Genomic DNA, 22,486 nt, shown 5'->3' with positions numbered 1-22,486 from the left:
CTAGTTTGACAAAAATGAGTTTTGGAATGTCTCTGTATGTGGCTGAGAAGGTTAGAACATTCCTTTGAGGTTTTAATGTTATGGGTTTGATTCCCAAAAGCTTTGTTAGGTTTTCTGTAGGTGGCTTAGAAAGTTGCACCACTGCTCTGCAGCTGTGCTGTTGTGGGTTCAATTACCAGGAGTTCAAGTTATAGGTAAAAAATAAATCAAAAGCTTGACAAAAACAGCTTCAGATGCTCTAATCTTCAGAGATTTTGATGTTATGGGTTTGATTCCCAGGAGTACAGTTATATTTAAAGTCTAACACGTAGTAAAAACTCAAAGGTTTGACAAAAATACCTTCGGTGATTTTCAGTAGTTGGCTTAGAAGGTTGGCACGCTCTTCTGAAATTTTGCTGTTGTGGGTTCCACTCCAAGAAATACAACATATAGTTGAACTCAAACACAGCAAAACTCTGAAGTTGAACAAAAAACAGCTTTAGCATGGCTTGAAAGATTACAACGCCACTTAACAGTCTTGATGTTATGGGATTGACTCCCCAGAGAGGGAACAATTACATTTAAAGTATAACAAAAAACAACCAAAGCTAAACTGTTAAAAGAACTTTGGAAGGTGGCTTAGAAGGTTGGAACACTTTATGAGTTCGAATTCCAGGGGCGCAACTTTCCTTGAAAGTCAAACCAACAGTAAAACCTATGAAGATTTCTGAAAAATATTTGCTAAAGGTGTTTGGATGGCTCAGAAGGTTTGAATGCTGCTTTGAAATTTTGTTGTTATGGGTTCAATTCCCAAGTGTATGACATATTAAAATCTAAAAACATAGTAAAAATTTGAAATTTGACCAAGAAACGCTTTAGAAGGTAAAGTTTCTGTGTTTTAGCCATTATGGATTCTACTCCAAGAAGTACACTTTATATTTAAAGTCTAACAAGCACAGTAAAAACTGACACTTGACAAAAAACAAAAAAAACACCTTAGAGGGTGTTTGTTGGTGGCTTAGATGGTTGGCATACTATTCTGAAAATTTGTTGTTTTAGGTTCAATTCCCAGAAGCACAATTTATATTGAAGGTCAGAAGAAAGAGTAAAAACTCTAAAGGTTTGACAAAAAATGGTTTTGGAGGACACACAACTCTGAGGTGTTGATGTTATGGGTTTAATTCTGAGGAGTACAAATAAATTTAAAGCCTAGCAAACACATTTGACAAAAAACAGCTTCATTACATTTGTGGGTGGCTCAGAAGGTTGGAACACTGTACTAAGGTTTTGCTGTTGTGGGTTCAATTCCCAAGTGTATGACATGGATTTAATGTCTAAGAAACAGTGAAAACTCAAAATACTGACAAAAAACCACTTGGCTATGTATCTGTAGGTGGCTCAGAAATGTAGAACGGTGTTCAGTAGTACAAATATATTTGATGTTATGGGTTCAATTCCCAAGAGTACAAGTTATATCTAAAAACACAGTAAAAAATGAACAAAAACAGCTTTAGAGAGTACACTGGTCTGAGTTTCAGCCATTATGGGTTCTACTCCAACAAGTACAACTCAATTTAAAGTGTAACAAACAATAAAACTGAAGCTGACAAAAACAGCCTTGAAAAGTGTCAGTTGATGGCTCAGATAGTTGCAATAATTCTATTTTGTTGTTATGGGTTCAAGTCACAGGGGCGCAATTTATATTTAAAGTCAAACACTAAAAACTCAAAAGTTTGACCAAAAAAAAAAAAAAAAACCCCGAAACAAAAACTTAGGAACACATCTGTGGGTGGGACAGAAGATTGTAATACTGCTCTAAAGTATTGCTGTTTTGGTTCAATTCCCAAGAGTATGACTTACATTTAATGTCTGAGAAACACACTCAAAGCTCAAAATACTGACATAAAGTGCTTTGGCATCTGTCTGTAGGTGGCTCAGAGGCCTGCAGCACTGTTTATTAAGGCAAATGTATTTTATGTTATTGTTCAATCAATCCCCCAACGTACAGCTTATATTTAAAATCTAAAAATTTGAGAAAAATGGCTTTCGAGGGTACACAGTTCCGAATTTGAGCCATTATGGGTTTCACTCCAAGAAGTCCAACTTATTTTGAAAGGATAACAAGCACCGTAAAAACTCTGAAGTTCAACAAAAACAGCTTTGGTGAGAATCTGTACCTCACATGGTTGGCATGTTGCTCTGAAATTTTGGTGTGATGAGTTCAGCTTATATTTAAAATCTAAAAACACAGTTAAAATTGAAAAAAATTGACAAAAGCAGATTTAGAGGGTGTTCTTCCTGATGGGTTGTACTCCAAGAAGTACAACTGATATTTAACGTTTAACAAACAGTAAAAACTCGGAAATTTGACAAAACCATTTTGGTATTCGATCGCATGAAAAAAAAAAAAACTTTCACTGGACTTGAGAGGATTTAATGCTGCTATAACAGACTGGTGCAGCAGGTGGCAGAAATGCACCAACAAGGATGCCGGCTGCCCGTTAAACGCCAGAGTAGAAGAAGAGCTCTTCTTCTATGGTGGATAAGAACAATTATAATTTTCATCCTGCATTATTTTTTCATTTATTCGATTGGTAATTCCATCTGTCTTACGTGCAATGTAAATGTGGCTTTACTGAACAAAGGGAATTTGGAGCGGCATTTCAGACGATTCACAAGAAATGCGATGCTATCTTCTAATGCTAACCCGGCTAAATCCCCTCTGCCCGCTCGAAAAGTCGGCGAGCAGCACAATGATTCATGGTCCATAAATACGAAGAGTGATGAATGTGGCCAACAAAAGTGCAGTGTTCTGTTCGGGCCAGGAGTCTGAGGACGCATTTATTCTGTTCTGCAGCTGCTGCTGCATTCACGGACCGTTGGAAATTACACCGTTTGCTTGGATTTTTTTTTGTGTGTGTGTGCTTCACTGGGCTCAGGCACCTTATTTAAGCCAGAATTAATCTTTTGTGTGGATACAGTGAATTATTTTAACAAAAATAAAGCAAAAACCATGCTCCTTGCCCCAAGCAACTGCTGTTTTATGCCTGAAATTAAAGAATTTCTGAAATGTTCAAACCATGCTGAACATGCACAGCTTTTGGATTTGAAAGCAAATTTAAAAGCAAATTACATGTGCTATCAAGCAGGTTGCAACAATGAGACCTGCAGATCTTTCCACACATGGACACAGAGCTTAAGTACCAGGACACAGACTGGGCGGAGCCTGAGAGTGCACGTTATGATGATCACGTGCAGAGCGTCTTGTCAAAATTTGACAGGTGCTTCAGTGACTTTGCATCCAAAGAGCCTGTTGCCAGTTTTCTCTGTTTTCCATTTGGGGAAAATATAGATGTGGACTGTAGATCCTCCAAAGTGGCATCACTCTTCAACCTGGATCCTCACACTGAAAAATGACATTGAGCTCAAATCCAGAGCAACACCTGACATCAATCCAAATCTGGAATGGAATGCAGACAGATAGTGTCTGAGTGCTGGATTACGACTGAACTCAGCTCCTACTGTCCGGAATATGAGAGACCAGCTTCCTCCTCTCGGGGCCAGAAGTCCCACTAAGGTAGGGAACAACTTTTCCAACTTGAGGCCACTCCTAGGCCTACTTGTGCTTATTCTTTTCCACCATGCACATTGACTTCAATGATGCATTATTATTGTTAAAACCTGCCAGAAAATTGTGTTATTATATTGGTGCACAATATATTGCGGCTACACCTTGGCGTTCCATATGGCTTTGTAGATCTCGATACATTGTCAACTTTAAAAGTAGATCTCTGTTCAAAAACGGTTGGGCACCCCTGCTTTAAAGTATAAAAATGAAATGGCTGCTTCCTAAAAACAAACAAACAAAAAAATCCTGGAAATGTTCATTGTGAAATATAACAGTTTATGTTCAATACGTTTGTTGGCACAAGACTTTTTTTCATGATTAATAAAAATATTTATATAGCACTCAAATTTAAAATAAGTGACACAATAGCAAAATATTTGCAATCATTTCTGACCATCAAAGACAAAGAAGATAACACTTAACTGTGCTGCTTTAAGTTAGCTAATTTAAAAATAAAAAGTCATGTGGCCTTTTATAGAATTTTTTTTTTTTAAATGTAAAAGCTTCATAACGTTTTAAAAATGAGGGGGAGGTGCCGCATCTTTTAAATCCCATGCTATTGGTTCGATGGGACATCAATAATAAAATCGTGCATTTCATTGGTTTAATTGTTGGGGGTTGAAAGGTTCGTGTTTGTGGTGTTAACGTCAACGTTAAAAAACAAAACTAAAATGTGGGCAGAATGTTGAAATAATCGACAAGCTGCACTGTTGGCATTAATATATTTGATAAAACGTGAGATTAGCTTTGACGTGGGTGGAAACTTTCATGGCACCAGAAATAATCGGTTATATTTTAGATCTAATTTTTAATCATAATTTTATTTTCACTTTATTTTGATTCTCGCCAAATATTCGTCATTTGTACTACCTTAGTCGCCCTGAAGGTGGTGCCATTTTCAAAATAACACCCGTAACAAACAGGAAATGTCAAATGCGTCACTTGCTGTCGCGGGATCATGACGTCCTGGAAAATAAATACCTGAAGTGAATAGTGTTTAAACTGAGTATTGTTACAAATGTAATCTTTATAGTACTTGTGGGTAATATTATTCAGATATAAACTACAATGTACAAGTAATATTGAGTAATAGGGTAAATAATTAACCAGTTGTGAGTCTGTTGATGGCATCCCTCACTTGTTGACCTGCTCTGGTCCACATTTCTATATTTTTATAAATAAATAAATAAATACATTTCTTTATGAAGTAACTGAACTTCAAGCTTCAGCGACTGTGATACTCTGGAATGAATTCTTAGAAAATCCCGGTGTAACGCTTTGAAGCACATGTTTTGGGAACACCACCCAAACTGAGGAATCACCTTGAGTCAGTAGTCCATTGAAGACCTGAGTGTCGAGAATTGGTTGTTAAAAGGCTGCTGGGTATAAAAATGATTTTTATGATATTAAAAGGTGTGTAAGAGTCATGCTTAGAAGAGTAGCAATGAGCTGAGACATGATTTTATTTTGAGAAAACTGAATCTGGTGTTTACTTTCAGTGTGTTGATGGAGGAGTTGTGGTTTGTATGTAGACATGACGAGTGGCAGAGAAGTATGTGAGGGTAGTGCAGGATAGTTTTGAGGACAAGGTGACAGCGGTGTGGTGTGCAGCAGAGAGGACAGATGGGCAGAGCTCTCAAGTCTCACTCATTTGAAGTGAGACTCGCGCATAAAAGCGGTCCTGTCAAGTCTCATGCATTCAGCGTGAGACTCAACATGTTCTCTTGCTCTCATGCTAATGCATGACATTCTGAAACATTTCACTGCTATGACCTGCAAGACAAGATTCAGCGAAAAATCACTCCTTGAGCGTATCTCAACTTGAGAGCTCTGGACGGGTTCAAGGTGGATTCCCTCAAAGAGGCTCTGAGCCCTTTTGTGTTGCAATTGTGATCTCCATGCTGATGGATGAGATGAGACAGGAGTGTCCATGGACTATGAGCAGGTGGAGATATGCTATGGAGAGAAGGGAAATGAAAGACTGAATCCTTATGTGTGAATGAGGAGCGTGGTGGAATAGTGCAGTTACAAGGAGCAGAGGTGGTGAAGGTCAGTGAGTACAAATACTTGAAGTCAACAATCCAAAATTTGTTGAGAGTGGGGTCGAGAGGTGAGGAAGAGGGAGAAGAGTGGCAGGACTGATTTGTGACACAAGGACATAAGATGGAAGCGAGACCTACTGTGTTGTACGAGTAAGAGTTGGTCGTGCTAACAAAAAGACAGAAACCATAACAACATAACTTTAGATCAGTACGCCATCCATCAACAAACAGCCACCCAAGTTGTTTTTTGTCAAACATAAGCGTTTTTATGATGTTTGTTAGACTTTAAATATAAATTGTGCACCTGGGAATTAAACCCGTAACAACATAATTTAGAGCAGTATGCCAACCACCTAAGCCATCAACAGACACCCACCTGTTGATGTTTTTGTCAAACTTCACATGTTTTACACTCAACAAAAATATAAATGCAACACTTTTGGTTTTGCTCCCATTTTGTATGAGATGAACTCAAAGATCTAAAACTTTTTCCACATACACAATATCACCATTTCCCTCAAATATTGTTCACAAACCAGTCTAAATCTGTGATAGTGAGCACTTCTCCTTTGCTGAGATAATCCATCCCACCTCACAGGTGTGCCATATCAAGATGCTGATTAGACACCATGATTAGTGCACAGGTGTGCCTTAGACTGCCCACAATAAAAGGCCACTCTGAAAGGTGCTGTTTTATCACACAACACAATGCCACAGATGTCGCAAGATTTGAGGGAGCGTGCAATTGGCATGCTGACAGCAGGAATGTCAACCAGAGCTGTTGCTCATGTGTTGAATGTTCATTTCTCTACCATAAGCCGTCTCCAAAGGCGTTTCAGAGAATTTGGCAGTACATCCAACCAGCCTCACAACCGCAGACCACATGTAACCACACCAGCCCAGGACCTCCACATCCAGCATGTTCACCTCCAAGATCGTCTGAGACCAGCCACTCGGACAGCTGCTGAAACAATCGGTTTGCATAACCAAAGAATTTCTGCACAAACTGTCAGAAACCATCTCAGGGAAGCTCATCTGCATGCTCGTCGTCCTCATCAGGGTCTCGACCTGACTCCAGTTCGTCGTCGTAACCGACTTGAGTGGGCAAATGCTCACATTCGCTGGCGTTTGGCATGTTGGAGAGGTGTTCTCTTCACGGATGAATCCCGGTTCACACTGTCCAGGGCAGATGGCAGACAGCGTGTGTGGCGTCGTGTGGGTGAGCGGTTTTCTGATGTCAAGTTGTGGATCGAGTGGCCCATGGTGACGGTGGGGTTATGGTATGGGCAGGCGTCTGTTATGGACGAAGAACACAGGTGCATTTTATTGATGGCATTTTGAATGCACAGAGATACCGTGACAAGATCCTGAGGCCCATTGTTGTGCCATACATCCAAGAACATCACCTCATGTTGCAGCAGGATAATGCACGGCCCCATGTTGCAAGGATCTGTACACAATTCTTGGAAGCTGAAAATGTCCCAGTTCTTGCATGGCCGGCATACTCACCGGGCATGTCATCCATTGAGCATGTTTGGGATTCTCTGGACCGGCGTATACGACAGTGTGTACCAGTTCCTGCCAATATCCAGCAACTTCGCACAGCCATTGAAGAGGAGTGGACCAACATTCCACAGGCCACAATTGACAACCTGATCAACTCTATGCAAAGGAGATGTGTTGCACTGCATGAGGCAAATGGTGGTCACACCAGATACTGACTGGTATCCCCCCCCCCCCCCCCAATAAAACAAAATTGCACCTTTCAGAGTGGCCTTTTATTGTGGGCAGTCTAAGGCACACCTGTGCACTAATCATGGTGTCTAATCAGCATCTTGGTATGGCACACCTGTGAGGTGGGATGGATTATCTCAGCAAAGGAGAAGTGCTCACTATCACAGATTTAGACTGGTTTATGAACAATATTTCAGGGAAATGGTGATATTGTGTATGTGGAAAAAGTTTTAGATCTTTGAGTTCATCTCATACAAAATGGAAGCAAAACCAAAAGTGTTGCGTTTATATTTTTGTTGAGTGTACTATGTTTGTTAGACTTTAAATATAAATTGTGCTCCTGGGAACTGAACCCAAACAACAAAATGTTAGAACAGTATACCAACCGGCTGAGCCATCAAAAGACACACTCCAAAGCTGTTTTTGCCAAAATTCAGTTTTTACTGTGTCTTTTTACTTTACATATAAGTTCTACTTCTTAGAGTAGAACCTAGAAAGGAGGAAACACAACAGTGTACCATCAGGTGCTGTTTTTGTCAAATTTTTAAATATAAGTCATCTTCTTGGGAATTGAACCCATAACAGCAAATCTCGACAACAACATTCCCACATTCTGAGCAACCCACACACCTGCTCCAACACTACTTTTATCAAACATTTGAGTTTTCCTGGTTGTTAGACTTTAAAAATAAATTGTGCTCCTGGGAACTGAACCCAAACAACAAAATGTCAGAACAGTATACCAACCAGCTGAGCCGTCAACAGACACAGTGAAAGCTGTTTTTGCCAAAATTCAGAGTTTTTACTGTGTTCTTTTCACTTTCCATATAAGTTGTACTTCTTAGAGTAGAACCCAGAAAATATGTTACCTTCTTGGGAATTGAACCCTTAACAGTAACCCTTGACAACAGCATTCCAACATTCTGAGCCACCCACACACCTGTTCCAATGCTTCTTTTATCAAACATTTGAGTTTTCCTGGTTGTTATACTTTAAATATAAATTGTGCACCTGTGAATTGAACCCATAACAACAGAACTTTAGTGCAGCATGCCAACTATCTAAGCCATCAACAGACACCCACCTGTGTTGTTGTCAAATTTCAGATGTTTTACTATGTTTGTTCATTCCCCAGGTACACAATTTTGTATTTAAAGTCTAACAAACACAGTAAAAACTCAAATGTTTGTCAAATATATCTTTTGAGCAAAATTGGTATTGAAGTTCTAACAAACAGTAAAAAATCTGAAGTTTGAAAAAAAAAGGGGGTGGTTCATGGTTGTCTGTTGATGGCTCAGGTTGTTGGCATGTTGCTGTAAAACATTTTTGTTATGGGTTCAATTCCAAGGAGCACAAATTATATTACAAGTCTAATAAACAGTAAAAACTCAAAAGACTGACAAAAACAGTTTTGGTGGTTGTGGGATCAATTCCCAGGTGCACAATTTATATTTAAAGGCTGACAAACATAGTAAAAACTCAAATGTTTGTCAAATATATATCTTTGGAGCCTACTTGTGGGTGGCTGAGGTGGTTGGAGCACTGCTTTCAGGTTTTGCTGTTATGGGTTCAATTTCCAAAAGATTGATTTATATTTAATGTTAAATAACAGTCAAAACTCAAAATACTGACAAAAACCACTTTAGTCTGTGTCTGTAAGTGGCTCAGCTGGAGCACTGTTCAGTAGTGTAAACATATTTGTTTATATTTGATGTTATGGGTTTAATTCTCCAAAGTACAACTTATGTTTAAAATCTAAAAACACAGTAAAAAATTGACAAAAACAGCTTTAGAAGGTACACTGTTCTGAGTTTTAGCAGTGATGGGTTCAACTCCAAGAAGTACAACTTATACTGTAAGTCTCACAAGCACAGTTAAAAACTCTGAAGTTTAACAAAAACACTTTTGGTGGGTGTCTGTTGATGGCTCACATGGTGGGAAGACTGCTCTAAAGTTATGTTGCTATGGGTTCAACTCCAAAGTAAACAATTTGTATTCGTAAGACTCTACATATAAACTGTGTTCCACGGCATTGAACCCATATCATCAATATTTCATATAAGCATTGCAACCATCTGAGCCACCAACAGACACACTAAGGCTGTTTTTGTCAAACTTCAGAGGTTTTACCATGTTTGTTAGACTTTAAATATAAGTTGTACTTGGATTAGAACCCATAACAGCTAAAACTCAGAACAGTTTACCCTCTGAAGCTGTTTATGTAAAATTTTTGAATTTTAAATGCAAGTTGTACTCTTGGGAATTGAACCCATAGCATCAAATGTATTTGTGTTTCTGAGCCACCTACAGACCAGAGGTGGGACGAAGTCACCACCAAGTCATTTTCAAGTCATGAATCGGCAAGTCACAAGTCTCAAGTCAAGTCAGCTTGCAAACAATTGGTGGTCATTATGACTTGAGACTTGACTTGAACTTGACAATGATTTGGTGGTGACTTCGTCCCACCTCTGCTACCGATATGCCAAAGTGGTTTTTAGTCAGTATTTTGAGTTTTGACTGTTTCTTACTCTTTAGAATTGAACCTACAACAATGAAGTTTCAGAACAGTGTTCCAACCTTCTGAGCCTTTTTCAGCTGTTTTTGTCAAATTTCGTACGTCTTACTGTGTTTTAGACTGTAAATATAACTGTATTACTAGGAGTCAAAGGTATAACATCAAAACCTGTGACCGTGTACCTCCTAAAGCTGTTTTTATCAAATGTTTGAGTTTTTATTGCATTTTTATGTAAATGTTAGTTGAATTTAAATTTCCTGGAATTCAAAACAACAAAACCAGAGTGTAGCATTCCAACCCTCTGAGCCATCGTTCCAAAGTTCTTTTGTTTAAACATTTTAGCTTTGGTTGTTTTTGTTGTACTTTAAATGTAATTATTCTCCAGGGAATGAATGTCATAATATTAAGACTGCTAAGTGGTGTAATCTTTGGAGGTGTCTGCAGAGAAATGCTGAACCTGTTTTTGTCCAGCTTCAGAGTACAGCAAATTTTCAGAAAAGTGTTCCAACCTTCTAAGCCACCTACTGACAACTGTCAAAAGTATTTCTGTCAAAGTTTTAAAGTTTCCTTGTGTTTGTTAAACTTTAAATATAGCTGTACTTGCAGGAATCAAACCCATAACACCAAAATCTCTGAAAAGTGGACCCTTCAAAGCTGTTTTTGTTTTTACATATAACTTGAACTGGTTATTGAACCCATAACAGCACAACCTCAGAGCAATGTCACGACATTCTAAATCACCTACAGAAAATCTCTAGAACCTATTTTTGTCAAAATTCATAGTTTTTACTCCGTTTGTTAGACTTTAAGTAATGCTCCTTGGCATCAAACACGCACAGAAAACCTTGGTGTCACATTTTCACCTTTTGAGTCACCTACACTGACTCTCCTGAACTGTTTTTACTTAAAATATAAGTTGTACTTCTGGGAATCAACCCCATAACATCAAAAACTCTAAGCAGTGTCCCAACACTCCTTTCAATGCTCTTTTTGTCAAATTTCAGTTTTTACTGTTGGGCTGCAAAGGTCAGTTGGATGCCTGAGAATCAAACCTATAACAAGCAACAGCATTAACCAGCATCCAAACAGCCCCTGACCCGCAGTGCTGCGCTGGTTTTGGCAAACCTTTAAACATTTTGGGTTTTGAAGAAACTTGTAACTTGCAGATGAGTCTTACAGAAGACTAAACCACAGGGTCTGCAGATGAAAGTACTGAAGCAGCGTTTCACTTTACACCTGCTTGTTGGATTTAAAATTAATTTAGGCTGAGGTTTGAATCCCCTTCAGTCTACTCGACCCACTGTGACAGGGGACTTGACTTAAAAGTTGAATTTGTCTGGGATTAGAACATCAAGCTGCTCTTTGACCTTTTCAGTGTTCTCTTTACTTGTTTGACTGAAAACTCAGTTTGGGTGAGGTTTGAACCCAGAAAAGCAAAACATCAGAGAGCCTGTTTAACAGGATGGACCACAAACCCACTGACAGCTAGAAGTTATTTTGTTAGAGAATTTGATGGGTACTTAAAAGTTGAAGCCACAAAGCACTTCTTTGAGGCTCTGGTGTTGGACCTTTTTGAACATGTAACTGAAAGTCTAATGAACTCTCCTGTGACACAGAAGACTAATTTCTCCACCAAACCTTACAAAAAAAACAAAAACATGACTGAAAAACTATTTACAACTACAGCAATATTGTACCTGCATTAATGGTAAATGTCCACCAGGTGGAAATATTGCTCCATTTCAAGCACCTTAAATAGAGGCTGCTATGGGACATGACGGGGACCAACCTGTTGTCTATATTAGCAGATGTGGATGTAGCAATTGGGATTTTAACCTTGTCCCCTGGACTCCACCTGCGACTGCCCACAGGAACTTTAATTACCCGCCTTTTAGTTTCTGGATCTTTGTTTTTACTCACAGTCATGAAGAAAGAAGGACTCATGAAGTGTGAACTTGGTTTCTTAAGAAAAATTGACTTATATAAAATCTGCACACACAAACATTCCTTCCAAAAAAGATGAAAGGAAAACTTTATAAATTAGACTTTGTGTTCTTAAAACAGCAGAACTGAAGTAGACATTTTTACACACTCATTAAAAAGACTCACAATCAAAGATCACTTTAACATCTGAAGTTAAAATCCTCTCTTTTTTTTTTTTTTTTTTTTTTTAATGCTGTCAGCGTGATGGACGCTCGGCACGGAACTGTTCAGACTGAAATCCTTGCTCCGATATTCCGGTTGAATCCATCCTGAGAGTCTAGAAATACAGAAAATGTCTGATGATAAAAATCTTTACTCAAACTTCTTGTTGGGTGGGAGGGACCCGCTGCCATTTTCCGCTGCTTTCCCATTGGTCAGAGGACTAAGTGGCGCCGCCTCTAGCTGCAGGTACTCACTGACCACTCGCTGGTATGTCGGGTGGCTCGTCAGCACTCGCAGTAGGTTGTCTGTGGAAACACGTCGCATTGAACATCGTCTGGTAGGACACAAGAAGTCAAGCCTCACCACACGGGGGCGCTCACCTTCAATCAGCCGGCCATCTATGGAGGCTGCGGTATAAAGCTCATCCGTGTGGCGCTGAGGAACACCCAACAGCGCCCCAATGAGGTCCGACAGCTCTGCTACAGTCAGACTGCCTCTGCGCTCGCTGTCGAACAGCTGGAAAAACAAAACGCTGCATTCAAACGTAGACATAATAAACTGTGGGTAAGTGCTAACGTGCTAAAATATGACGCTTACGGTGAAGGCGGTGTGAAGGAGCGACTTGACGCTGATGCATTCTGAGAGAGCAGCAACACTAAGGCAAACCTGTCTGAGGTCCACAGTTTGACTCTGAAAATAAAAAACCCCCACCATGCATGAGATAAAAGTCAAAGGTCAAAAACACCATCACCACGACGTAGCCGCGGCTCTCACATCACATGGAAAAGTGCATCAAAAACCTATCGCTATGCAGTGTGCTGCATATTGTCATCATGGTTAGATATGGACAGTGATGATGAAGGACGGGCCCTGCTGCAGGTGAAGACATCATGTGCCCACTATCATATGATCTGGACCGTGTCCTGACGGTTCCCATTTTCCTCGTGTGTCTCTAAAACTTTGCGAACATGAAACTTTTTTTTTTTTTTTTACTTCACTACCTTGGAGTAAAGACCAAAGATCGTGTTGGCTGTCTGCATCTCTGAGAGTCCAAGAACTGCAGCAAGTTCCTCCACTTCAACCTTTGAACTCTGACCTTCTAACTGACACCTGTCAGTCATTTTGTCAAGGGCTGCTGCAACGTCAGACGCTCCCAGACTGAGATACACAAACAGAAGCGAAAGTCAATCGACAAGAACGACCAGGACTCGTGCCAACACGGATTGCTTCTCACCCGTCTCTGTGGAGCAATGTGAGGGTTTCTCTGGCTGGCAGCTCCAGCGGGATGGACAGACCGCCCAGCTTCCTGACAGGAACGTCGCCCTCCATCACATAGTCTGTTGCTGGAATTCCAAGCGCACTACAGTTGGGGGGGGGGGGGTGTTAAAGCGCTAAAACTCTGGTTCACTTTGTAGCTCAACATAACCACATCAGGTGCGACTTACTTGGCCATGACTTTCTGCACATTGTCTGCGTACAGACCGGGGTTGTTCTTCTCTTCGTCTGAAGGCTCGTAAACTGGTAAAAACTGCAGCACAGCAGGATCTGGATGTTACAGTTTGTCTTTTCATGCACTTTGGTGCAAAACACGTGACAGACTGACGGAAAAACCAGAATTACAGTAAAGTGGCACCTTCAGACTCAACAGGTCAACAGGAGTAAGACTTACAAACGACCTCTTTCAACAAAATGTGACTTTTACTTCAGGACGAGGATCTGGTTTACCTCAACGGTCATGTTGGTGTAGAGCTGTGACGTGGTGTGCCAAACAACCTCCAACCTAACGGACGGAGAGCCAACGTTACGGTCAGGTTTTTAACGGGTAACAACAGCAACAAATAAACTTTTTTTTTTTTCCCTTTGTGGACTATACTTAAACCACGTACAGGCTAGTTTTGTGTTTTCACCCTATATACGGTATACCGCTAGCATACATGCTATATTACTGCAAACTGTTTTTCCAACAATGTAACTGGAGGAATGAACTGAAGAACGCAAACCAGTATCACCCATCCTCAAAGACTAGTTTATTGTTCTTTACCGCAGACAGTTAGCTTTAAATGCTAGCTTCAACGGATTTAACATCTCTAAACTTGCACGCTGTAAAAAAAAAAAAAAAAAAAACTCTTCTGATTTAAATCATATATCAGTAGATTTTAATAATGTTCCAGCAGCTGGACTTTGTGTGTGTGTACAACCCCTGGCAAAAATTATGGAATCACCGGCCTCGGAGGATGTTCATTCAATTGTTTAATTTTGTAGAAAAAAAGCAGATCACAGACATGACACAAAACTAAAGTCATTTCAAATGGCAACTTTCTGGCTTTAAGAAACACTATAAGAAATCAAGAAAAAAAAATTGTGGCAGTCAGTAACGGTTACTTTTTAGACCAAGCAGAGGAAAAAAATATGGACTCTCTCAATTCTGAGGAATAAATTATGAAATCACCCTGTAAATTTTCATCCCCAAAACTAACACCTGCATCAAATCAGATCTGCTTGTTAGTCTGCATCTAAAAAGGCGTGATCACACCTTGGAGAGCTGTGGCACCAAGTGGACTGACATGAATCATGGCTCAAACACGAGAGATGTCAATTGAAACAAAGGAGAGGATTATCAAACTCTTAAAAGAGGGTAAATCATCACGCAATGTTGCAAAAGATGTTGGTTGTTCACAGTCAGCTGTGTCTAAACTCTGGACCAAATACAAACAACATGGGAAGGTTGTTAAAGGCAAACATACTGGTAGACCAAGGAAGACATCAAAGCGTCAAGACAGAAAACTTAAAGCAATATGTCTCAAAAATCAAAAATGCACAACAAAACAAATGAGGAACGAATGGGAGGAAACTGGAGTCAACGTCTGTGACTGAACTGTAAGAAACCGCCTAAAGGAAATGGGATTTACATACAGAAAAGCTAAACGAAAGCCATCATTAACCCCTAAACAGAAAAAAACAAGGTTACAATGGGCTAAGGAAAAGCAATCATGGACTGTGGATGACTGGATGAAAGTCATATTCAGTGATGAATCTTGAATCTGCATTGGGCAAGGTGATGATGCCGGAACTTTTGTTTGGTGCCGTTCCAATGAGATTTATAAAGATGACTGCCTGAAGAGAACATGTAAATTTCCACAGTCATTGATGATATGGGGCTGCATGTCAGGTAAAGGCACTGGGGAGATGGCTGTCATTACATCATCAATAAATGCACAAGTTTACGTTGATATTTTGGACACTTGTCTTATCCCATCAATTGAAAGGATGTTTGGGGATGATATCATTTTTCAAGATGATAATGCATCTTGCCATAGAGCAAAACTGTGAAAACATTCCTTGCAAAAAGACACATAGGGTCAATGTCATGGCCTGCAAATAGTCCAGATCTTAATCCAATTGAAAATCTTTGGTGGAAGTTGAAGAAAATGGTCCATGACAAGGCTCCAACCTGCAAAGCTGATCTGGCAACAGCAATCAGAGAAAGTTGGAGCCAGATTGATGAAGAGTACTGTTTGTCACTCATTAAGTCCATGCCTCAGAGACTGCAAGCTGTTATAAAAGCCAGAGGTGGTGCAACAAGATACTAGTGATGTGTTGGAGCGTTCTTTTGTTTTTCATGACTCCATAATTTTTTCCTCAGAATTGAGTGATTCCATATTTTTTCCCTCTGCTTGGTCTAAAAAAGTAACCGTTACTGACCACAATTTTTTTTTCCTGATTTCTTATAGTGTTTCTTAAAGCCAGAAAGTTGCCATTTGAAATGACTTTAGTTTTGTGTCATGTCTGTGATCTGCTTTTTTTCTACAAAATTAAACAACTGAACATCCTCCGAGGCCGGTGATTCCATAATTTTTGCCAGGGGTTGTGTGTGTGTGTATGTATGTGTGTGTGTATATATATATATATATATATATATATATATATATACACAAAATACTAACAAAAGTTGGAACTCACCAGGATGTTCCTTTGTAAGTCCAGCGGACGGTGTCCTGAGAAAGTCATAAAAGCACAGATTAAGTTGTGGACACAATGTAAAGTGTGTGTTTTCCTCCACTTCTCTTTAACAGCGTGTCATTTCACGCTTATACACACACAGCTTTGAATAAACAGTGTGACACAAATGGCGTTTTTATCTCTGACCTTTGGGCACACGAGACCAGAAACGCAAATATGATGAACAGCCAGGCTGTGGGTGGATGGACCGTCTCCTCTTTGTTTAAAGATCGCAACAACATTCAAATGATGCCGTTAATTATTATTTCGGCCTCCAATAACCATCAATCTGCTGCAGCCGCTGGAGTCCTCAACACTCATCATACACAGAGAAACACACCACACCCTCCCAAAGTAACAGAGAGGAAGAAACCACAGTGGGGGGGAGGGACAGCTGGTGCAGTGTTGAGGAGTCATCTGCGACACGGCGGTGCCCAGGTCCAAACCTGAGGCGGCTCATGCAGGAGAACATCTGGATCATGCAAAAACTACAGTGTGGATCACTGAATAATAAATTATGAACTTAGGTGGGGGGGGGGGGTTGCCCATAACTTGGCAGAAAATACGCCACAAGTTTAACGGGAAATTTCTTAATATATTCCATAAAAATAAAGTGAGTGGAACCAACAACCCGTCTGTCCGGGCGGATAAAACACCCGCGAGGTGACGGGGTGACTCTCGGCTGCACGGAGCCCGTGTGCGACTCCGGCTCTCACTAACCATCTCATCACTCTCCAGTGACTCCACTCACCAGCTGGTTGGGGTAGTGCAGCAGAACAGGTTGGACTGGAACTCCGGCGAGGAACACGCCTGAAAGAATGTGAGAGGAGGAAAAAAAAACACGAGATGATGAAGGTGGGAAATCAGTGAGTGAGCAAAACTCCAAGCTGCTACGCCCTGTTCTTCTCAGAACGCTCATTCCAACAGCAGATGGTTCTGACGTGCCAAAACATGTTTTGAGCTGTAACGGAGAACAGGACCTGCTGCTTCGGCTCCTGGTCTGACTCACCATGCTTGAATTTGAGGAGAGCTTTGCCGTTTGTCGTGGTTCCTTCAGGAAATATCAGCATCTAACCACCAGGGTGAGAGAGAGAGAATTCATCAGTCCAGAATTCATAGGCCACTTTGGACACAATTAACCAAGTGATCTTCAGCGTCTGACCTGAGGCCAGTAGCCGTTGGAAGACAACCTCTCCTTGAGCTGCGTCACCGCCTTCTTCCTGGACTCGGGGTCCTGCCTGCTCACCACCAACGACTGGTTGAACTTCAACAGAGCTGAAACACACAAATAAAATAAAATACGTCACCGTCAGTGGGGGCGTGTCCACAGCTAAAAGGGCACATGTACACGGCCACTTAATTAGGTACACCGGTTCAACTGCTCATTATGGGAAGTATCTCATCAGCCAATCATCCTGCAGAAATCCAGCATGATTCAGTATTGCAGACACGGTGAAGAGGATCTGCTGAAGTTCAAGCCGAATGGGGCAGAAACGTGACATAATCTGTGCAACCTGCAGAGAGCGTCACAGAAAGACCAAATGTCTCCCTGGTTTAAGATAACACCAGAGGGTGCAGTCACTCCTTACCACCAGGAAAATAGTCCCTCAATGCACCACACGTGGAGTCTTGAAGCGGGCGCCGCTTCCTGTCACTAAAGAACAAGAAGCTGAGGCTGTGGTGGGCACGGCCTCGCCAACATCACACAGTGGCAAAGTGGAAACACACTGCCAGGTCTGACGGATCTGGATTTCTGCTGCCACTTTCAGATGATTGTGTCAGAACGTGAAAAATACAAATCCTGTCTTGTATTGACAACATCGTCATGTCATCACGTCAGCATGGACCAAAGCCTGCGAGGAACGTCTGGAGCAGAATGAATGCCAAAGGGCAGCAAGGTGTACCTAATGAAGTGGCCAGTGAGTATCCGTTACAAGTTCACAGCACAAAAATACTTCAGAGACAGAGGCCTAAAAATAAATCCTCACTTCATCAGGACTACGTGCTTCAGCACAGAAAATAAAAGACAGAAAACAGGCCGCAGTCTCAAGAGCCAAACATCCAATCGCTGAGCCGTATGTTTTCCTTTGACATACTTTCATTTTCCTCCTCACGCTTCCTGTCAAAAAGCACGACTTTGGGTTGTTTACACAATGGGAGGGTTAAGGCATGTGTTCCGTGCATGACTACAAGTCAACATGGCTCCAATCCAGCAAGAAAAACAACAACAACAACAAACAGTTTTCCAACATGGATCAGACGAATAAATTACTGACACATAATATCATCCAGACACAGGAATTAGAAAAAAACAAAACAAAAAATGTTCCACAACATTAACAGACATAAACAGATGTTTGGTTGCAGCATCACTGAACGCGAACCAAAACCCGCCAGCTGCCGACAGAAGGCGGGCAAACTTGATGCTGTCTGTATCTCAACAACCACAGGATGGATTTTAACCAAATTTTGCAGATCTGTTGCCTTCAACACAAGGATGGGTTGGGCAGATATGGGCCACGAATTTGAGTTTTATGGTAAAAGCAAAAAAAAATTGCACATGATTTGATATATAATAAAAAATGACCATGTCAATCTACTTTTTTCCTTTTTGTAATGTAATTTTACATTTATTTTATTTTTAAAGGTGATAAAACAGCTTGCCATGATATATTTTTTCATTACATATCAAATCAAGTGTGTGCAAAATTTTATTAAAGCTGTTTCATTCCTATAACAGCTTACGTTATTTTTAACCTCTTCACACTTTCCCAACTGTTAATAAGCCACAAAAACACACAAACACGATGGGTCCGAGTGAAAGGAACCGCCGTCCTTCAGGATTCACACCGCGAGGTCTGAGAGAGGATCTTACTGTTTGGTGAACATTTGGTGAGAGTTGTTGTGCATACCCGATGGACCTCGTGACCTCACCTCCAATGACGGGCAGGCTGGCATTCTCCGATCGCGACATCACCATTGCCAGCTGGGTTGGACAGAGAACCAGCATATCCAGAAAGCTGCTGTGAGGGGCCACAACCAGCACGGGGGCCTCTTTTAAGTTCGCCCTGCGTCCTTTCACCTTCACCCACAGGAATCCTGCGAAGAAGAAGACAGCTCGGCTCAGCAGGAGGACGATGGGGTGGAACACCCACTGCCGCCAGCCCGTGATGGGTCGAGAAAGCTCCTCCTCAGACAGGCCGACTACTCGCAGCAGGGCAAAAAACCACATGATGATAAAAGCAAGGATCGCCAGGATGATGCGGATCGGGGTGAGGATGCTGCCGAGGATGATCCCCTAAGAACCAAACACAAAAGAAGAAAAGCTTGTTACCTTCTTGTCAGTTCAACACCATGAAAACAAACTCAAGGTTGGTGACGATCCTCAAAACCAAACATAGGCCCCTCCAGTGTTTCAAAAATCCTCCATATGTTGACCCAGTTTTTTTGCCAAACATCAACCTGATCATCTTTGACCTGAGGAAGTTCAGCAGATAAACATTTTTCTCTTCATCTGAGTGTTTTCAGTCTCAGCATTGTGATATTAGCTGACTCCACATTGTTAAAAGAAGAAGAAGACAAAAAGCGAGTCCGAGCCTGTAGTAAATGTATTTTCCAGCCAAATTTGGCCGGATTCCTTTACAGTGATCATCGGTGGTAACAGTACGCTGGCTGTTCTATGCAAAGGAGAAAGTCAGCAAATAGCTTTTTATTTATCTATTTATTTTTGGGTGAGGTTAATGAAAAAACCTTTAATAATGTACTTTTAAAATAAAGCTGAAACAATTAATGATTAATCAGTTATTAAATTAGTTGACCACCATTTTTGTAACCAGTTAATCATTTTAGGGAAGTGTGGGAGGAGCAGCTTGGTCTGCTGCCACTGTGAGGTGGACCTGGATAAGCTGCAGAAAATTAAATAATGATTAATCCTTTTCTTTTTTTTTAATGTTCCTGTTGTCTGATTTCAGCATATTAAATATGAATATTTTCTGATTTGTTTGCTTCTTTCTAACAGTAAACTGAATATGTTTAGGTTGTGGATAAAACAAGACATTTGAGGATGTCAACTTGGGATTTGAGAAACAACGATCAACAGCTTCTGACATTTTATGAACCAAACAAATAATGGATAAATCCAGAAAATTAACAGATTAAATGATAATAAAAGTAACTGTTAGTCGCACCCCTGTGGAATATGTCAAGATTTTTCAGTTTTTATATCACAGGAAAATACATTTCTTACACATTTTCTTCTATGACCACCTTTTAATTATTATTATTATTACTGTTTCTTTTTTAAAGCAATTTGTATCCTTTATATGTTGTGATTTTTATTATTTATTTATGGGTGGGAGGAGTGTAAAATAAATGCTTTTTATGACAGAATATTTGAATGCAAGGTTGAAACTTTTTGGTGTAGAAATTGCGGCTAAAATTCACTGGTTAAATTTACCAAATGATCATCAGCTAATCAGGAAATAATCAATGGGACTAATCCTGTGTTTCCTGCAGATTCTCCATTTGTCCCTGAACTAATCAGAACAGATCAGCTCAGTCAGATGTGTTCAGCTCATCAAAACAGCTGACTGAATTCAGGGACAAATGGGAAATATTTTGGGTCCTGGGGATCAGGAAACACAGAACTAGTCAAAGAAAAATACTAGCCAGATAAATCAATTTACTGAAACAAACTGCCAAAAAAGTGAAGTTGTTCAGAAATGACCCCCCCCCCCCCCGTCACAGCTACGCCCCTGTAAACGGATATGTTTTGACTTATTAAAACATATTTTAAGTAATTAAAAAGCTTGCGGATCACTGTCCCTGACTGTGTCCTCTCAGCCACAAAACAGTTTAAAATGTGTGTTTCTTGTCGTACCTTGATCCTCTGAGCGCCGCTGAGTTGCAGCTCGTGCACAAACGGGTTTGGAACGTCGCGCGCCGCTGAGTGACGGCCCGCGTTCTCCATGGCAACGGGACAAAACTCACACACAAACCCAACTTTGAAAAATAATAATTTTATATATATAAATTATATATTTTTTATTTTAAATCCTAAAAAAAAAAGTAGAAAATATGTCCTCGTTCTGCCTTCGGAACGGAACCTAAAAACGCGTGAAAAATAAGTATTTCCACTGAAACGGCAAAAAAAAAACAAAACAAAAAAAAACAAACACAAAAAAAAAAAAACCAGCTGACGGCGTTTAAAAGAACCAAAAAACTTAATAGTACGAGTCTTCTACATGGTGAAACATACACTCAAGACAAAAACCACCCACGCGTTTCCTTTTTGTCACCCGCCCGCCCAGTCTGACAAACTAGTCCCTGAAACTGGTCTCCAAGTAGGGGAGACCGGGACCGCGGTTACAGATGTAGCTCTGGCTACATTCTTTTAAAATGCAAAATAAAGTCACAAAGAAAGGGAAAAAATCCTGTATAACAAGTTGATAAATTGTAGTTCTGTACACATGCCAATAATGTAGCTACTAAAAGTTTCAATGAGAATCTATAATGAACAGTTTAGTTTTATTTCTTGCCCTGAAGCATTGAGTACGACATATTTAACAGAAGTTCAAAATGCTTAGTGGTTAACAGGTTTATAGCCTTCAGACAGTTCCAGGATGTCCCAAGGGGACATAACATATGCTGTTAATATACAGTTTTGATTGTTCAACATCCAGTCCATCACAAAGGGTCCATTCTGCTGAAACTCTACTGCACTGCTAGCAGCCCTTCGTGCTAACACACAGAAGGTACTGGGAGACACAATGGATCACAGCTGTTACATTAAAGAAAAAGGGCACAGAGTGAAGCGCCACCTCTGTCTTCATCCATGTCTCAAAAAAAAGCTAGGCATGTACTCTCAAAAATGCAGGGAGTGAATAGGTAAGTCCATCTCCTCCAGGTTGTTTACACTAACTAAAAAACATTCTATTTCTCCAAATTAAAAGCACACATACACACAAACTGAGGACAAACTCATTAAAATCTGGTTCTTTAATGGACTAGATAAATCATAATTTAAAAAGCATCATTGTTTCTGCTTGTGTAGCAGCTGCCACATTTGGTGGATGCTGGAAATTAGAAGCATGTGCGGTTGAGTTTCTGCACAGGACTGTACAAACTATTACCATGTTATTTTCTGCTGTTATGTGTTAAAACTCAAATAGCCACTGAAAGGATTTCAAGTGAATGCAGTCAAAATCAGACACTTCATTTTCAGTCTCTCTCTACGTGTGGTTCTGAAGCAGCGGGGTCACTGTGTGCACTTTAATGTGCACGATGCACATTCTGCTCCTTGTCGATACTGTTTGATCTCTGGCCCAATTCCTTTATCTATAGGTGGTGCTCCTAGTGCACACACCCACAAATAAGCATGTGAAGAAATGGGTGGAAACCAGTGATGACCCAACCAGTTGAGGTTGCACAACCAGAAAAATGAGG

The 22,486-nt window shown here is 40.4% G+C and overlaps 1 protein-coding gene across 1 annotated transcript; it reads right to left on the bottom strand.

Annotated features, from left to right (window-relative positions):
* Positions 1-11,993: 11,993 nt before the first annotated feature.
* lpcat4 (lysophosphatidylcholine acyltransferase 4) lies at positions 11,994-21,206 on the bottom strand. Its single transcript, XM_034164925.1, has 13 exons — positions 20,922-21,206; positions 18,977-19,340; positions 17,205-17,317; positions 17,052-17,112; positions 16,794-16,852; positions 16,004-16,038; positions 13,769-13,823; positions 13,489-13,571; positions 13,278-13,403; positions 13,045-13,201; positions 12,641-12,733; positions 12,424-12,559; positions 11,994-12,348 (listed from the first exon to the last, which is right to left on the bottom strand). Exons 1-13 carry the CDS (start codon positions 21,009-21,011, stop codon positions 12,194-12,196), a joined length of 1,527 nt encoding a protein of 508 aa, XP_034020816.1. The 5' UTR covers positions 21,012-21,206; the 3' UTR covers positions 11,994-12,193.
* Positions 21,207-22,486: the final 1,280 nt, after the last annotated feature.

The sequence above is a fragment of the Thalassophryne amazonica genome, chromosome 23, assembly GCF_902500255.1.
Source record: "Thalassophryne amazonica chromosome 23, fThaAma1.1, whole genome shotgun sequence".
NCBI lineage: Eukaryota > Metazoa > Chordata > Actinopteri > Batrachoidiformes > Batrachoididae > Thalassophryne > Thalassophryne amazonica.
Note: the sequence above shows the minus strand (reverse complement) of the source record. Positions and strands in the feature narration are given on the sequence as shown.